General features: G+C 38.5%; 1 protein-coding gene across 2 annotated transcripts in view; it reads right to left on the minus strand.

Annotated features, from left to right (window-relative positions):
• LOC135783526 (uncharacterized) overlaps positions 1-18,701 on the minus strand; it is a 43,526-nt gene that overhangs the window by 8,488 nt on the left and 16,337 nt on the right. For both annotated transcript variants that reach the window (XM_065294286.1, XM_065294285.1), the window contains one exon: positions 13,714-13,825. In XM_065294286.1, coding sequence (XP_065150358.1) covers positions 13,714-13,825 — 112 coding nt within the window. The remainder of the gene's footprint in view (positions 1-13,713; positions 13,826-18,701) is intronic.

The raw sequence follows: 18,701 nt of genomic DNA on the forward strand, positions 1-18,701 counted from the left end.
ACCTGAAAGACGCGTACTTTCATGTGTCCATTCTCCCTCGTCACAGACCGTTTCTCCGGTTTGCATTCGAGGGACGGGCATACCAGTACAAAGTTTTACCGTTCGGGCTTTCCCTCTCTCCCCGTGTGTTCACGAAAGTAGTGGAGGCGGCGTTAAAACCCCTCAGAGAGAGCGGCGTTCGCATACTGGCTTACCTCGACGATTGGCTTATAATAGCGCATTCTCGACGGACGCTTTGCGAACACAGAGATTTAACGCTTCGGCATCTCGCCCGTTTGGGTCTTCGGGTCAACTGGGAAAAGAGCAAACTCTGCCCCACGCAGAGGATCTCTTTTCTCGGCATGGAACTGGACTCGATCGATTTATCGGCGCGTTTGACAGAAGAGCGCGTCCAGTCAATTCTGACTTGCCTCGGTTCATTTCGAGGGAAGAATGCGGTCCCGCTGAAACAATTTCAAAAGCTCCTGGGGCATATGGCAGCAGCAGCGGCCGTGACACCGCTCGGGCTGCTCCATATGAGACCGCTTCAGCGTTGGCTTCACGATCGAGTCCCGAGGAGAGCGTGGCGCGCCGGCATCCATCGTGTAACCATTACACCTGCGTGTCGCCTAACATTCCCCCCGTGGTCGGACCCCGCGTTTCTCAGGTCCGGTGTGTCCATGAGACAGATCGCTCGGCATGCTGTTGTACATACAGATGCGTCCGACACGGGCTGGGGTGCCACGTACGACGAGCTTACAGCTTCAGGGGTGTGGACAGCACCCCAGTTGCACTGGCATATCAATTGCCGAGAGTTGTGGGCAGTATATCTGGGACTTGTACGCTTCGCTACGGAGCTGCGAGGGAAGGATGTACTAGTACGCACCGACAACACTGCGACCGTTGCGTATATCAACCGTCAAGGCGGTTTGCGCTCCCGTCACCTGTCGCATCTCGCTCGTCATCTCCTCCTTTGGAGTCAGAAGCATCTGAGGTCCCTTCGTGCCATTCACATTCCGGGCTCGCTCAATACAGCGGCGGACGCGCTTTCTCGAGCTGCGCGCCCCGGCGAATGGCGACTCCACCCCCAGACGGTCCAGCTAATTTGGAAGAAGTTCGGTCGTGCGCAGATAGACCTGTTTGCGTCGCCGGACGATACCCACTGTCGCCTGTTTTATTCACTAACCGAGGGCAGCCTCGGCGTGGACGCATTGGCACACAGCTGGCCTCGGGGGATGCGCAAATACGCATTCCCCCCAGTGAGCTTAATCGCGCAGACACTGTGCAAAGTCAGGCAGGACGAGGAGAGCCTTTTACTGATCGCCCCATATTGGACGAGCAAGAATTGGTTTCCAGAGTTAATGCTCCTCGCGACAGCCCCTCCCTGGCGGATTCCCCTGAGGAAGGACCTTCTTTCTCAAGGAGGGGGCACATTATGGCACCCGCGCCCCGACCTGTGGGATCTCCATGCGTGGTCGTTGAGCGCGCGCAAGGTTTAGGTGATTTACCGCAAGCGGTATCTAACACAATCGACGCGGCTCGAGCTCCGTCCACAAGACGGGCTTACGCGTTTAAATGGAACCTTTTCGTCACCTGGTGCTCCTCGCAACGCGAGGACCCCAGAGAATGCCCTATTAACATTGTGCTTTTATATCTTCAACATAGGTTAGACGGTAGGCTGTCACCCTCCACCATTAAAGTTGATATCGCTGCTATTTCTGCTCATCACTCACTTATCAACGGCAGAACAGTTGGCCAGCATGATTTGGTTATTAGATTTTTAAGAGGCGCTCGTAGGCTAAACCCCTCGCGCCCTCCTTCTATTCCTCCCTGGGACCTGTCCATGGTGCTGAAAGCCCTTCAGGCCCCCCCGTTCGAGCCTTTGCAGTCTGCGAGTCTGAAGCTTTTGTCAATGAAAGCTCTGACCCTGCTAGCATTGGCCTCAGTGAAGAGAGTAGGGGATTTACATGCATTCTCTGTTGACGACTCGTGCCTTCAGTTTGGTCCTGCTGCCTCAAGCGTAACATTGAGGCCCAGACCAGGCTACGTGCCCAAAGTTCCCACCACTCCTTTCAGAGACCAGGTGGTGAGCTTGCAAGCGCTGCCTCCGGAGGACGCAGACCCAACCATGGCTTTGTTGTGCCCCGTACGCGCACTGCGACTCTACGTGGATCGCACGCAAAGCCTCAGGACCTCAGACCAGCTCTTTGTTTGTTATGGTGGCCAGCAGAAAGGGAAAGCTGTCACTAAGCAGAGGATGTCTCATTGGATAGTTGATACTATCACCCTGGCTTATAATCTTCAGGGTATTTCTTGCCCCTTTAATTTGAGAGCGCACTCCACACGGAGCGTTGCCTCATCTTGGGCTCTAGCTCGTGGTTCCTCGCTAACAGACATCTGTAGAGCTGCTGGTTGGGCGACGCCTAATACGTTCATTAGATTTTACAGTGTTCGTATCGAGCCTGTATCCTCTCGTGTTCTTTCCTCACCAGGGAGGGCACGGAGAGCAGACTCGCACGTCGGCTTGCAGCCTCCAACTGATGCTTCATAACTGTGTCAGTATGGAAGGCCTTCAGAGCAAAAATGCGTAATGGTTTGAATTGCTCTTCCTCCGCTGCCTTGGCAGCCTTTGTTGCGGAGCATTGGCTGTCAGCCTTTCACTAGCTGTATCCTCGCGAACCTACGTGTCTGGCTCGGGCTCCACATTGTGTCCCACCGGGTTCCTTTGTGAGTATTTTTCCGTGGGGTTAATCCTACCAGCCCACGTTTCCCTTAGCAGAGCACTGCTTTGCTTACACAGCCACGGCTGTCTTTATTTTTCAACTACGGTTGACTTTCGCCCACCATTAGCCCTTAAGACGGGTGGTGGCTTCCGCAGCGTTCCTATCCCGCTCAGGTAGGGCGCTTCCCAGTCGCTGGCACTTCTGTGGGGTTAAAGGAACATCTAGTGCCCGGCCTTCTGCCTTAAAACCTATCTCCTCCTCCTTAAGTGGAACCGGAGGGCTTTTACGCAGTCACTGGAAGAGGTCAGCCCCTAGTGGCGTTTTGGTAGGGATTCCCAATTCGTCGGTCACGACGTGACGTCGTAGTGACCGACTGAAAGGGAACGTCTCGGTTACGGATGTAACCCTCGTTCCCTGAAGGAGGGAACGGAGACGTCACGTCCCGTCGCCACAGGTGCTGCCACCTGCTGTTACGGCCGGTCACACTTTCCGGCTTTCTCAGCGAAAAAGAAGCTAATTTCCCTATTTGCACCTGCTGCTTATATACGCACCTGGCGGGGCGGCGCCAGCATTATGCAAATATCTCAATGCCAAGTTCATTGGCGTTTTAGTAGTATTCGAAGCAGATTGGTCCCTCTAAGCGAGTTCCCAATTCGTCGGTCACGACGTGACGTCTCCGTTCCCTCCTTCAGGGAACGAGGGTTACATCCGTAACCGAGACGTTCCCCTCGATTCTAACAATGGTAGTTTCTGCTGTCTGATTCTCATTGGTAGTATTTCTTGGATTTGTTTTGTGACGGTCCTGTAAAATACGATTATATGCTGCTTGGGATCCTTTTCATTTATTATTTGGCTGTTTTTGTGCTGGAATATACTATTGGTATTTGGCGACATTTGGAAAATCCGGGCATGGAATAAAAAAAGGATCATGACATAACCTAGACCTGCTGTCATCTATTGCCGCAGAAGCGGAAGTGCTGACAGTAATACTCCATTCCTGATTTTACTGTTAGTTGCACTATTGCGTGAGAACATTTTTACTTTAGGCTGTCTATATGGCCATTTGATGACCATTAATCATGGGGGGATACCTTTTGTCCCCACAGATAAAATAAAAAAATGAATCAGAGGCAGGGAAATAAAGACTAGAGGGGTGATAATCCTCCCATATGTAGTACATTGGTCCTGGGTGAACATTATTTCATTTCACTATATTGTAGGCGCTACCAGCTGTGCAGAATATATATATATGGCAAACTTTTACCTTTATAACTGTTTAACTTTCATTAATTGTTACATGTCAAGTATTCACAACATATAGCCAGTCTTCTCCTAATGACTAAAATTGCACTACATGTTTTCATTTTTAATATTTAAATACAGTTGTAGTTAAATTGTAAATGTGTCATGGGAGAGAAGCTCATTCCATCGCAAGAGCCTTTAATCTATGAATATATTTATAGTTAATAATTTACCTACCAGTAATCAATCTTTAAAGTATTCAAGTGTTACTGATAAATTGAAACAAAAAAAGAATTAATATTTTTTTACTTTGCAAACAGTTTTCATTGGAACACACTGAAATACATCACTTCCGGTCGGCGTGTGACTTGAGGTGTAACTTAGTTGCGCAAGTTTATAGGTGTGTTCGACTTCATGCGGCGCAGAACGATCGGCAGCTGACTTGAAGCAGTGCATGCTGGTTAGTAATTTTGTCCAACTTGAGCTGGCGCTGAAGGCATGTGACTGTGTCATGTGGTTTTAAAGTACCACGAGACCGTTTCGAGAGTAGCCTGCTAGCTCAGCCGTTGTTGTAATGACGACACAGCTCTTCGTAATTGGTCGCCTCACTGATGACAACGATCACGTGCGTTTCAAGTTTAATCCAACCTTCAATTCCACTATTAAACATTATTACACGGCTCTCTGGAATGCTTGATTCTGATTGGTCAGTTGAGACATTTGCAGGTTCGTTCTTTTCAAATAATAACCGCTCCAAAGTAATAACGCACTACTTGTACGAGTAAAATCGCTCCGCGCCAATAAAGATCAATAAAGATTACTGTTTGGCGCCATCTTGTGACAAACACTGGACAACCACGACAAGACACAGACAGCTACTGAGACTGAACTTGACAAAATAGAGCATGACAGCTACGAAGCCAACACACAAAAAAATACAGAATGGGCATTAAAACTTCTCAAAGACTGGCTAAAAGAGAAAAAAATGGAGACAGACAAGTATGAAGCAGAGGATCTTAATAAGGTATTACAATCATTTTATGCATCTGTGCAAAGTTTCGCGGAAGGATAAAAATGTTAATTTAAAACAAATATGCCAATAAAATGTTTCAAATTCATTTTCATGTCCAGTTTTTTTTCTTATGTGGCAAGTAGCCATGTAATTTTTATATAGTGCCGTGTATTTTTAATAGTTACCCTAAAGGTTGAAATATTTCTATATGTACCAAAACAATAAAAGACAATACATTTTTTAACTTTAGTGTCTTTTTATATTGGTCTTAATATCAAATAAAAACATTGTGAAATTTTAATGTTGTTCATACAGTTCACTATCGACGGTTTCATCTGATGCATGTGGGTTGTGCTACATCAGTGCTTCCCACTGAACCCCAGTTTAAGAGGGGTTGCATAAAGTTTAAGTATTTCAAATACCAATACAATGAAATAAAGGCTTCAATTTTGAACAAAGTTTTTCGACTGTCATTCACATCTCACTGATTGATTTTGCCTTTTATAAAGGCTGAGGTCAGGGGTATTGGGGTTAAAAAGGTTTGTTAGCACTTCTCTAGATCAACTCAAGTAGGTTTTTAATGGCATTTCAACCATGTACAGCTGGTAGGGCCTACCTACAATATAGTGAAATGAAACAATGTTCCTCCAGGACCAATGTGCTACATACAACAAAACTGCAGAAATTACACTGAGCTACTGAACACAACATGATGAAGTTATGTCTATATATTTAAACAACAAATGAACAACAGTTACTGATGCAAATAATAGATGCTTAGCTCAACAGACGTGTGTTACATGTGTGATGTTTAGTGTCACTTCCCCTTTCTCTTAACCCAATTCTCAGGAAGGGGTGGGTATTTTTACGGTCAAGCTGTTTGGCACTTACAATTACACTATTATTTGTGAAATCAGCAATGCAACAAAAGTACAAGTATGGCGTGTGTTGCTGATTTGCACGTATAAAAAAGTGTGAATCACACTTTGTGTCTTCACACCAGAAACCGCAGCATTTGTTTGCCTCTGATGTTCATTTAAAAGACACTATAAACAATAGATCATATGCAGTACAGCTATGCAAAGTTTTTAAACATTTTAAACAGTGGAACTAAAATAGGATGTTGAGTGCAATTGGAGATTTTGCATACATTTTATATACAAAATGAATACTTATTGCACTAATACACTGATGGTGAACATTTGGCCAATGACAAATTCGTTTTTTGGTGTATGTTGAATTTTTATGATAAGACAGGCAGACCAATAAAATATCTGGAGCCATAAGTTATACAGATAAAAATCCATATTGCTTATGGCTTCACCAGATGAACATCACAAAAGATCATTTGTGACCCCGGACAACAAAACCATAAAGATCCATTTTATGAAAAAATCAAACATTTTGACTCATACAATGTATTGTTGGCTATTGCTTGAAATATACCTGTGCTACTTATGACTTTTTGGTTTTGTAGTACACGGTCACATTTTAAAGAGATGTGTAAACAGCAAGTCGCAAAATTTGGTCAGTGGTCAGTCGGAAATGTTTAGGTCTGTTATTTCCTGATAACAACTGCTAAAAGTGAACACACTGCTCATCGCGGTACCGTGACAGGAACTACTCCGCTGTCTTGTTTCTCATGCCATCATATATAAAATAAGTTACTGCTGCAAAAATATTAATGCAAGTAATAAGCTGGTCTTTCTTTTAACAAATGGATGGATTCGCACTATCACTTACTTTACAGGACTTTCTCAATAGTAATATGTAGATGGAATTTACCGACCACTGATGGGATGCAAATGCATGCTGTGTATGGAATTGTTATTCATACAAATGAAAATCTGTCACACGGAGTAAATCACATTAGACACTATCTGTTCCTCGACTTGCTAAAAACAAAACTTTAGGTCATTTAAAAACAGGAAGATTAGGCCCTTCCTGTCTAAGCATGCTGCACCACTTCTCATCCAGGCACCTTTCGTTTCTGGACTGGTCTACTGAAATGCATTTCTGTGACCTTTAACAAGTGCAATCAAACATCTGCAGATGATCCAAAATTCAGCAGCATGTTTGGTCTTCAGTGAGCTAACTTTGCGTTCATACCAGACACAAATGAAGCGAATAAATCACGGGTTAACTGGCATCATACCGCATGAAATTCACATTATTTGCAAGTGAAATTCAGATGCTAATACGCTCAATTTGCCAGCTTTAGCTAGCTTGTAGTGTCTATATATATATATGCTATATATAGCATTTTTATCAGTCTCTATGTATGTGTATATATATATATATATATATATATATATATATATATATATATATATATATATATATACATAGATTTATACATTTTTATCAGTCTCTATGTATGTGTATATATATATATATATATATATATATATATATATATATATAATTATATATATATATATATATATATATATATACACACACACATACATAGAGACTGATAAAAAAAACGTGCCGTAATTAGAGGTTGTTGAATCTGAACTTGTGTACTGTTTACCCCTTTTGACACACTTTTGAAAAACAAAACCTTTCTGGTTTCATCTCCAACAGCAAAGCCTCCCAGAGCAAAAGAGAAAAAAAGAACTTCACTGATATTGAATATTGGTGAATGTCCTTGTTTGTTCTTTTGCTTCAGTGGCATTTTTTTCTATAAGTTTCTCTGCGTTGTGGAAAGCTCTTATATGGAGTTGTTTTGAGCATGTTTTATAAAAATTACTAACTTTGGGTATGCTCATGCATAATCATTTATGTACTCGTTTAAATTTCTCTGAATTTATCAACATTAGAACACTGTAAACCCGAACAGTAAAATGTACTCATTTAAACTTAAAAGTTTTATGTATGTTCAACGATTTCACCGCTTTGAGTTCCAAAAACAAAAAGTGAAAGAAGCCAAAGAACTTTGCTAACTCAAAAATGTCATTTCAATACAACAACCTCATTTTAACAAACACTGCAAATAATTACAAACTTTTGGTAGTTGTGATGAGGTTTATGACATCCAATCTGCCAATTAAGCTAAGAAAGAGTCTGGCACTGCAAATTTACTTCTGTTTAACTTTGAATCAACAGAATTGGTTGAGGAGGATTTCCAATTCCTAGAATGCTTTGCATGAGCCTGCATTACAAGAGCATACGGTTACCATTGTTCAAGTGTAGTGCCTGTTAGGGCGTAGGTCAGGTAGCATTTATCATATAAACAATAACTGTGAAAGTGACTTGTGAACAAAACAAGACAAGTCTGTGACTTGTGAACAAAAATAAATGGTACACACGACTTAGTTAACGGTTCTGTTCTTTCCGTGTTTTTGAAACTTTGATTTGTTCATGTTTCATGTGTAAAAAATGTTGTATTTTTCACACAATTTATGTATCTGTATACCGCTGTTTTCACTGTCATCGAAACAGGCTGATGTCTTCCTTGTTCTGTGAAGTTCCTTTTTCAGAAATACGTATCGAGTTCTGAATGTGTAGTTTGTTTAGTTTATTGTGATTCGATAACAGTTTAGCTTGCTGTTAGCTTAGCTGGTGACTGACGTATTCCTGTGGGAGGAGTTTAGTCAAAAAACTGTTCTAGTGAAGTCATTAAAGCAGAAAGTAGAGAGCTGTAGTCTCTCTGTAATCTACTCACAAAATGATGTACCTATAGTCATTTGCGAATAAAATAAGCTCAGTTTGCCAGATTCGTCTAGCTTGTAGTCTCAATATGTTTATATATAGCTCAAATTGAGTCACTCACTTTCTTGCAATCAAGATCCTTTTAATTCCTATTTCTATAAATGTACGAAGATGTGTCTTACAGCTCCGGGTGTCCACATACAGTGGCAATGATTTTTTCCTCCATTGTTGTTACGTCGTAATACATCAGTACTAACTCCTGATTAGTTAATACGGCGTGAATGTTTTTTCAGCTCGTGTCAAACGCCGGAAATGCTCTATTTGTGCGAATCGCATAATTCATGCCGACTCATTTGCGCCAATGGCGCAGCAGGATGTCTATCGCGGCTTTGCATTGACTTAACATGTAAATCACACAAAAACACGATAGACATCCTGCTGCATGTTTTGTGCGATTGACGTAGCATGAATTGAGCATTTCTGGCGTTTGAAGCACGAAACACATGATTAGTGCGAGTTGAAAAATGTAAACGTTGGCGGATATTTGCTCTGCATTAACCAATCAGGAGCTTGCTCTAGTAATGTTGTAATTATAACGTAAAGGCAGAGGCAGAAATACAAAACAATGGAGGACAATGGTCGCTGTACGGGACACCTGGAGCAGTAGGACAAATCTTCGTACTTTTATAGAAACAAGAAAAAAAGAATCTTGCTTGGAAGAAAGTAAGTACGGTGGTCGGACAATCTGGTAAATTGTAAAAAAAAGCTCTTTTCTCAATTTGAGATATATTAGTGCCGGGCATATATTAATCTAGATTAATCTCATACTAAATAAAAGTACCCGAAAAAGTTCAAGCGTATACTGTAGCACAACTTATTAGTTTAATTTGCATCTGGACTGAACACACCATAACACAGCATAGACCTCAATATTTATAAATTACAATTAATCCCAACTCAAAGTTTATATTTCATTGGATTTAATATTAAAGTACACTTAAAACAGTAGTTTTAGGGGTGTGACGAGATCTCGTGCGACAAAATAATTGTTAGGGCCAGTCCTTGATTGGTTAAAACATTTAAAAATAATGTGATTTCAGTTTTTTATTCATTTATTTTATTATTGAGGGTTTCTTAAAAAGTGTAAAAATATCGTCTCGTCTCGTTCTCGTGAACCCAATCTCATGTTTCGTCTCGTCTCAAGGATTAAGTGTCTCGTCACACCCCTAGTAGTTTTACAGGTCACATTCTTTCTGATCCCATTTTTTAAACCCTAGTTAGTGTGTAATGTTGCTATAATAGCATAAATAATACCTGTAAAATTATAAAGCTCAAAGTTCACTGCCAGGCGATATATTTTCTTTAACAGAATTCGCCTTTCAAAGCATCCAGCGATCTGCAGGTTTGGACAGCCCAGTCACACAAAATTACGTACCTATATATAATTTTTTTTTATTCTTTTTCGTGAGACTATCACGAATTTCCGTTTTTTTCGTGATCGTATCACGAATTTCTGTTTATGTGTCATTGTCGCGTATTGGTTACTCGACTCTTTTGTCCTATTTTCTTACTATTTGTGCTTCGGTTTAGGGTCAGATTTACATAAAATGACATCCTTACCAAAACCCAAATCTAACCCTAATGCCATGGCGACAATGTTTTAAAATTTAGAAAATATAAAAAATTTAATCAGAAAAAAAACAGTATAAACCAATATTAAAGTAAAATGCTATCGAATCACAACACACTAAACAAACTACACAATCAGAACTCGATACGTATTTCTAAAAGAGGAACTTCAAAGAAAAAGGAAGACATCAGCCTGTTTTGAGGAGAGTGAAAACAGCGCTATACAGATAAGTAAATTGTGTGAAAAATACCGAATTTTTTACACGTGAAACATGAACACATGTTATATTGTGCAGTGTAAACACAATCAAAGCTTCAAAAACACGGAAAGAACAGAACCTTTAACGTGTGTACCATTTATTTTTGTTCACAAGTCACAGAAGCAGACAATGTGACTCATGTGTAAGTGTGAAGAAACTGAGCTCAGGACTTTCACACAGTTATTGTTTATATGATAAATGCTACCTGACCTACGCCCTAACAGGCACTACACTTGAACAATGGTAACCGTATGCTCTTGAATACAGGCTCATGAAAAGCATTCTAGGAACTGTAATCCTCCTTAACCAATTCTGTTGATTCAAAGTTTAACTTAAATAAATTTTCAGTGCCAGACTCTTTCTTAGCTTAAATGGCAGATTGGATGTCATAAACCTCATCATAACCACCAAAAGTTTGTAATTATTTGCAGTGTTTGTTAAAATGAGGTTGTTGTATTGAAATGACTCCGTTTGGAAGTTATAAATAACATTTTTGAGTTAGCAAAGTTCTTTGGCTTATTTCAGTTTTTGTTTGTGGAACTCAAAGCACTGAAATTGTTAAACATACATAAAACTTTTAAGTTTAAAAGAGTACATTGTACTGTTCGGGTTTACAATGTTCTAATGTTGATAAATTCAGAGAAATATAAATGAGTACATAAATGATTATGCATGAGCATACCCAAAGTTAGTAATTTTCATAAAACATGCCCAAAACAACTCCATATAAGAGCTTTTCACAACACAGAGAAACTAATAGAAAAGAATGCCACTGCAGCAAAATAACAAACAAGGACATTAATCAGTATTCAGTATCAGTGAAGTTCTTTTTTTCTCTTTTGCTCTGACAGGCTTTGCTGTTGGAGATGAAACCAGAAAGGTTTTGTTTTTCAAAAGTGTGTCAAAAGGGGTAGCAAGTACACAAGTTCAGATTCAACAACCTTTAAGTGCGACTGACATGTTTTTGTAAATGAGCATTTTTATCATTCGCTGTAAATCACATTTAAAAAATTCATCCGATTGCAAGGAACAGATTCAAAGAGAAAGAAGCTGGATTAATGTTTTCGTGGATTAATAACTTAATACTTCTCTGTACTTTGTATAGACGGTTTCAGCAGTAACAACATAAACAATCGGCTTTCGGTAACTTCCGGTAAACTCCGCTAAGAATAAATAACAACAAAGTACTTTAAACGTAGTTTATTGATATAACAAGCAAAATAAACAATACGTAGATTGCCTAGGAAACAAAAACCTTTGTTATTTTCGACGAGGTATTTGTTCAAGAGTTCAGTTTAGCAACTAGTCAGACCATTAAAAAAACTGAAACTGGAAGTAAAGTTCGGACCACACGTGTATCGCTTCACCGCACATGCGTCCGATGAAACCGTCTAAACTTTTTTTAGTTACGTACTAATACAATGTATTAACAGTGAGACCAGGCTGCTTATGGTTAGTTATTTTACTTTAATGGCAATGAAAAGGTTATTATTGCAATGCCTTGTTTTCACAAATGTCACTGTAGTCATTTCATTGGTATTTATCAAATTTGTCTTTCGCTGCAAAACCCTATAAGTAGATGCAAGCTTTCTGGCAAAAACCTACACTTTTAAAAACTATACACTTCTTTAGAAAAAAACATACCAAACAGTTGCAAGATCACTATAGATGCTATTAGAAACATTGCAAATTATGAAAGTCAGAATTCAAAAGATAAAAATAAAGAAACTGAAGCACACATTGGAAGCGCTGTGAAGCATGTGGCTGACACATTCGCACTTAGAGGAATTTGATGAAAAAGTGGCGTGGCGTTTAATGGATTCTGTCAACAAACCAGTATTTCTGAATTGCGATTAAATAGATTTTAGGCGAAAGTATTTGATAAATATATAATATGTGCCGAGACCATTCGGTTAAAATCATTATCTCATTTTTGACGGAGGTAGGGTTTAGCGACTTTTGCTTCTGAGCTCTTCAAATATATGTTAAAATTATAGTATGTGATTATAGCACACCTGATTATCATGTATGTGCATGTATACGTTTTTCTCGCATTATTCTTTTGCACTTTTAGAATAAAATGTACATTTTTGGTGAATCATAATTTGTTGGTGAAAATGTCACACACAGATTCATGTGTTTAATTTGTTAAACATGAGTTTAACCTATTTCCCTATAAAACACTTCAGTAGTAATTATATAATTACTAAAATATACTTTTTTATAAATTTATCAAATAATTTTTTATTATATTATTATAAATATTAAATTATTTTAAAATGACTAAATAATAAATTATATATAACAACATATTGCTAACCCTAACCTTAACAATACTTAAATCAAAACTCAATTTTTTCAATGACTTCACAGATATAGTAGCTCTAAAGTTAGAACTCAAGAGTCATGCAACGAAAGCCTGGTTGGGGTAGTTGCAGCTTAGTCCAATAAAGAGAAGTTGGTACAATCAGACAGCAGAGACTGTTGCAGTTTCTCATAATATAAGTTTCTTAGCTTGTTTGTAACAATCCACAAATGTGAAAAACACTATAGAAATTTCGCTTTAATGAGATCATGTTGCCTGTTCTGTTTTCTTTTTTGGCTGTTTGGTTTATTGGTTTTAATAACAGTCAGATGTTACAATCATATTTGATCAATTGCCAACCTTTATGCTTAGCTTACGTTTGTAAATTTGTTAGAAACATATTTAATATCGAAATATTTACTTCCAAAATCCAGCTGTTAATACATTTAATATTATATAGACCCCTTTACAGCTCACGTGATCAAATAGCCTGCGCGCACATTTTGGCAACAGAAGTGGTGTTAATCCCTATTGGTTCTAATGTGTTAGCAACTCAGAAAGTTTATTAAAATGGTTTCCCAGCATCAAAATGTCTGGTTGTTGCGTTTGGTTGCACTTATATACTAATATATGTATATGGCAACTTTATTTTTGGCCATCTGCTAACGTCTTCTATCCACTTCACTACAGTATAGTACACGGATCTGGTAGTTGTGTTGAAAAAGTTGATAAAGTCAACATTTTAAAATAACTTTCTCTGTCTGTGTTGCTTCACTGCTGATTCTTGCCATACCTCCGTTGCCTAAATGCGCGCATATGCTGCCACGTCATCACTGTGTACAAACAGTTAAAGGGTCTATAGCAATCCATGATACACACAAACATACAGTGATAAGAATACTTTACCTTTGAAACTTGCACAGCAACAGGATGGCCAGAAGGAACATTGGAAGGATCAACACTATAACTGTTATTACCCATGGATTCACACTGTACTTGTTCTCAGACGGTCCAACCTCTGAATTAAGAACAGACAACAAAATATGACTCTCACATGTAATGGCACAGGGCATTGCATACTGTAGTATTCACCCCCCGGTTGTCATGTTTTGTTGCATTACAACCTACAATTAAAAGGAAAATTTGATTTATATAATGCTACAATTGATTAAAAAGTCAAATCATAATATAAAAGCTGATTGGGCCAAAGTTTCACATAATCTGTCAAATGATTATAAAGTTTTATTCATGCCGTGTAAGAGTTACAAAAATTACGACAGTATTTTAAGCCAATGTATTTTAAGCACTCATATACTCATATGGTCACATACTTGTAGTCACTTATATCGTCACAAAAACTTTCAAAATGGTGGCGACTTTAGAAGTAAAATGTAATTAAATGGGTGTCTTCTAACAGAGTACTGTGCAAAAGTCTTAAGGTCGAAGTATGGTCCATTTTTTACATATACGCAGGGTCATCAGAAGAATGCATGCCACTGTACTTTGCAAGGCTATGCGTTCAACTGTGCTTGTATGGTCGAACATTATAGACCATGGGTCTTCAACCAGGGGTCTGTGACACAACTGCAGGGGGTCCACCAAATGATGTTTAACCACAAGCTATTGCTTTCAACGTAAAACATATGTATAAAACGTTACCTGTCCCCTTTAACTTGCGCATGTGCGTGGCTGCGTAGGCTTGAAGGCGTGCGTTCAGTACAAGTTTAGCAAGCAGACCAAGATAAAATATCTGAAGATTATAAATGTCCACACAGGAAGCAGCAGCATCCACGAGAAAGGCAACAGACCTTTGAATTATAAAGTAGCACAACCTATATCCCTACCAAAATAGACAGTCTCTGTGCCATTCACCATGATCAGTCTTCTTTATAAACTGAAAGCCCAGGTTCAGGTAAATGTGTTATCGTCCATCTCACAGTAAAATGAAAATGTATTACACTGCAAATACCTCAAGATAATAATTAAACTAAATGTACTTTTACAAAAAAAATACACACAGAAAATGATGCATGTAAAACAACAGCATAATAGTGCTAATGTACTGTCTTAATATAGTATGGCTGTGTGACAATATGGTTTGTTTCTATAAATAAAACACTTCCAGTTGATTCTGATTGGTCAATAGTTAGTGTCTAATATGAAAATACAGCCTCTCGTATCTTACTGCTTACAGTACTTACAGTAAATATCTCTGTTTTATAAATTTAGTATCAGGGGGTCCCTGCTCCATGTCTCTCTCATCTAAGGGGTCCCTGCCCCAAAACATTTTATAAACTAAAGAGCTCCTCCTACACTGAGCAATAAGAGGAATGTGGCAGCTCTCTTAAACCTGAATGAAATGAATTCTAATTTCCTCAATAGAGTTCAAGATGTGTTCAGTGCTGTACCCAAAGGGGTCAATACTAAATACTGACTTTTACCAGAAAATTTAATTTTGTTCTGAATTTGTATAATAAACAATTTAAAAGGTCAAACATTTTTTTTTATAATATTTTATAATATTTTTGTGTGCATATTTCCTGTATTTTGTGTTTGTATCTTAATAAATAAAGAGAAAAATAAATAGGGTAATTTAAACTTTGATAAAACAATACAACAATACTGTGCATATATTTATAATACATATTTAAAATACAAAATATTATTTTGTTGTTTGTAGGCATAAAAAATGGAAAATTTAATTAGTATTTAAATGCATGTTAGTTTTTTTATTGTAACTACCACATGACATTAAAGTAGTATAAAAACATCTGTTGTGAAAGGCCTCGCAGTCAAACAAATGCCTCATCAGTTGAAAGTATTTTAATTATTGTATTATGCTCATTGTTGCCAGACTGGCGGGTGGATAAAAATTTGGGCGGGTTTGGAATCAATTTGGTAAACAAATCCCAAATGTGAACTCCCAATGCTGTGTTCTTCAGGATCCTTAAAGGAATATTCCATTTTCTTAAAAGAAAAATCCAGATAATTTACTCACCACCAAGTCATCCAAAATGTTGATGTCTTTCTTTGTTCAGTCGAGAAGAAATAATGTTTTTTGAGGAAAACATTGCAGGATTTTTCTCATTTTAATGGACTTTAATAGAGCCCAACATTTAATACTTAACACTTAACAGTTTTTTTCAACGGAGTTTCAAAGGACTATAAACGATCCCAAACGAGGCATATGGGTCTTATCTAGCAAAACGATTGTCATTTTTGACAAGAAAAATAACAAATATACACTTTTAAACCACAACTTTTCGTCTAAATCCGGTCCAGCGCGACCTAACGTAAATGCGTAGTGACGTAGGGAGGTCACGTGTTACATATATAAAACGCACATTTGCGGACCATTGTGAACAATAAACTGCCACAAAGACATTAATTAGTATCAGTTGACATACAACAACGTAGGAACGGTCCTCGTTCTCAACACTTGTAAACACTGGGGCGGAGTTTCGCGTTCGTCCTCTGTGACCTCTTGACGTCATGACGTATTGCTGGGGTCACGTTGGCTCATCACGACCGGATTTTAACGAGAAGTTGTGCTTTAAAAGTGTATATTTGTTATTTTTCTTGTCATAAATGACAATCATTTTGCTAGATAAGACCCTTATGCCTCGTTTGGGATCGTTTATAGTCCTTTGAAACTCCGTTGAAAAAAACTGTTACGTGTTGAGTTAAGTAATAAGTGTTGGGCTCTATTAAAGTCCATTAAAATGAGAAAAATCCTGCAATGTTTTCCTCAAAAAACATAATTTCTTCTCGACTGAACAAAGAAAGACATCAACATTTTGGATGACATGGTGGTGAGTAAATTATCTGGATTTTTCTTTTAAGAAAATGGAATATTCCTTTAAGTTTCCAGCAACGGCCTTTTCCTGTTCTACTATTTAAAGGTAAGATCTCTATCACTCCAAGACGATCACGCACCACTGAAAAATTTTCAAAGTGACCCATAGCCTGTTTCATGAAACATGATGTGGCCTAATAGTCGACAACTGCCAACGCTTTCTATTTAGAAAAGTATTAGGATACTGATACTCCCGTATTGCATTAATAAGGGTGACAGACAACTTCTTAATAATTAAAAATATGATTTTTTGCGATTGTGAACTGTATATTAAATATGCATGAAAAAAGACAAGATGTTTTATTCTTTCACACGCGTTCTTATATGCCCCTGCATGTACCCATGTTAATTTCATTACTTGATTGGTTATTCTGTTTTTGGTTTGTGGGTTGAACCATGGAGTATAATAACCCACCAGCTGGGTTAAAACAACCCATCATTGGGTAAATTTTAATCTAGCGATATTAAGGCACTGTTTACTAAAGGTAAAATAAGTCTTTGGTGTCCCCAAAGTGTTTAAAGGTTTACCTCAAAATACCCCACAGATAATTTATTATAGTAGGGTAAACTTTTTAGGTGTGAGCGAAAATGCGTGTGTGTGTGTGTGTGTGTGTGTGTGTGTGTGTGTGTGTGTGTGTGTGTGTGTGTGTGTGTTAAAATGACACATCTTTTCCATAGAAGGGTGGGGTTTCAACAACTCGAATTCAGCATGCAGCAGCAAGAGAATTTCACATGCAGCAAGATAGTCAGTATGGTCAGAAGCGGTATTAAGCCTTATATTTTTAATCATAAACTGTAAAAAATATGGATGTAGTGTCTGTGACGGCACCCATAGGTTTGTAAAGAACTTTTTTGAAGCCAGTAGATTTTGGACCCTGCTGTCACCATCTTGGTAGCATGTCACCGCGCATCACTCACGAATAACCGAAAATGGATAAAAAGGCTTAATATTATTTAAACGGATGAGTTACAAAAAAATTCACCCCCCCACAGTTGTCATGAATAGGCCTGTCGCGATAATTACTATATTGACTTATCGCACGATAAGTGGACATGAACCAGTAGTTTTTAGAGAAGAGATATTTTGCCATAGTATTTACATGTGTGTTTGTTTGCATAAAAATGAATGCCATTAGTATTTTAGCCAATCCTGATTGCCTCTGTCATTTCTGTCTACTGTCTGTCTCACAGACATCCCAAGTCTCCCGGAAGTTCAGGGAGTCTCCCGTATATTGATAGTGGCTCCCTGATGCACACAAATTAGTTACAATCTGCCGGAATTTAGAGCGAGCAAGCAAGAGTAGCACGCAAAAAGCAGAAAGGGAGGGGAAGACGTTGTTGTGTGTGTGTGCTAGTGTGCCTCATTAAGCACATGTAAGACAGAGAGCATCCTGATTGGCCTGTTCCGGTAAATCAACCAATCAATTGTCAGTGTGGGCGGGCTTTTATCTCTTCTCCCAAACCGAATTAATCAGTGTATCTAGAAACAGGAGCAGAGGGAGAGTGCCCCAAAAGCGAAAATATAAGACACATTTTATGCCAAACTACACGAAAGTGTACCCCTGTCTTATAAGAGTTAAAAATAATGACAATCTTGCACGCTAAGTAACAGTGATTTCAGCATTAACCATGGCGGGTAAATGATTGTAAAAGACATTGAGGTGAGTTCAACAAGATTAATTTCATGGCCGGTTAGTTGTCAAGGCTACATGAAAACAACAAAACTCCTTATACCTGTTTAAAGGTTCAATGGAATATAAATAAAAACAGTTAGCATAAATGGTATAAGCAGCTTATATAAATAGTAAAAGTGATCTACATATTTTAATATAATTAACAAATAATTGGATAATAAGGTTCATTAGCTAACATTTGTTTACTACATTAGTTAACATGAACTAATAAAGAACTGCACTTATAAAGCATTTTTTATCTTTGTTAATGTTAATTTAAACATTTACTAATACATTATTTAAATCTTGTTAACATTAGTTAATGCACTGTGGACTAACATGAACAAACCATGTAACAGCTGTAT

The sequence above is a fragment of the Paramisgurnus dabryanus genome, chromosome 2 (assembly GCF_030506205.2).
Source record: "Paramisgurnus dabryanus chromosome 2, PD_genome_1.1, whole genome shotgun sequence".
NCBI classification, from domain to species: domain Eukaryota; kingdom Metazoa; phylum Chordata; class Actinopteri; order Cypriniformes; family Cobitidae; genus Paramisgurnus; species Paramisgurnus dabryanus.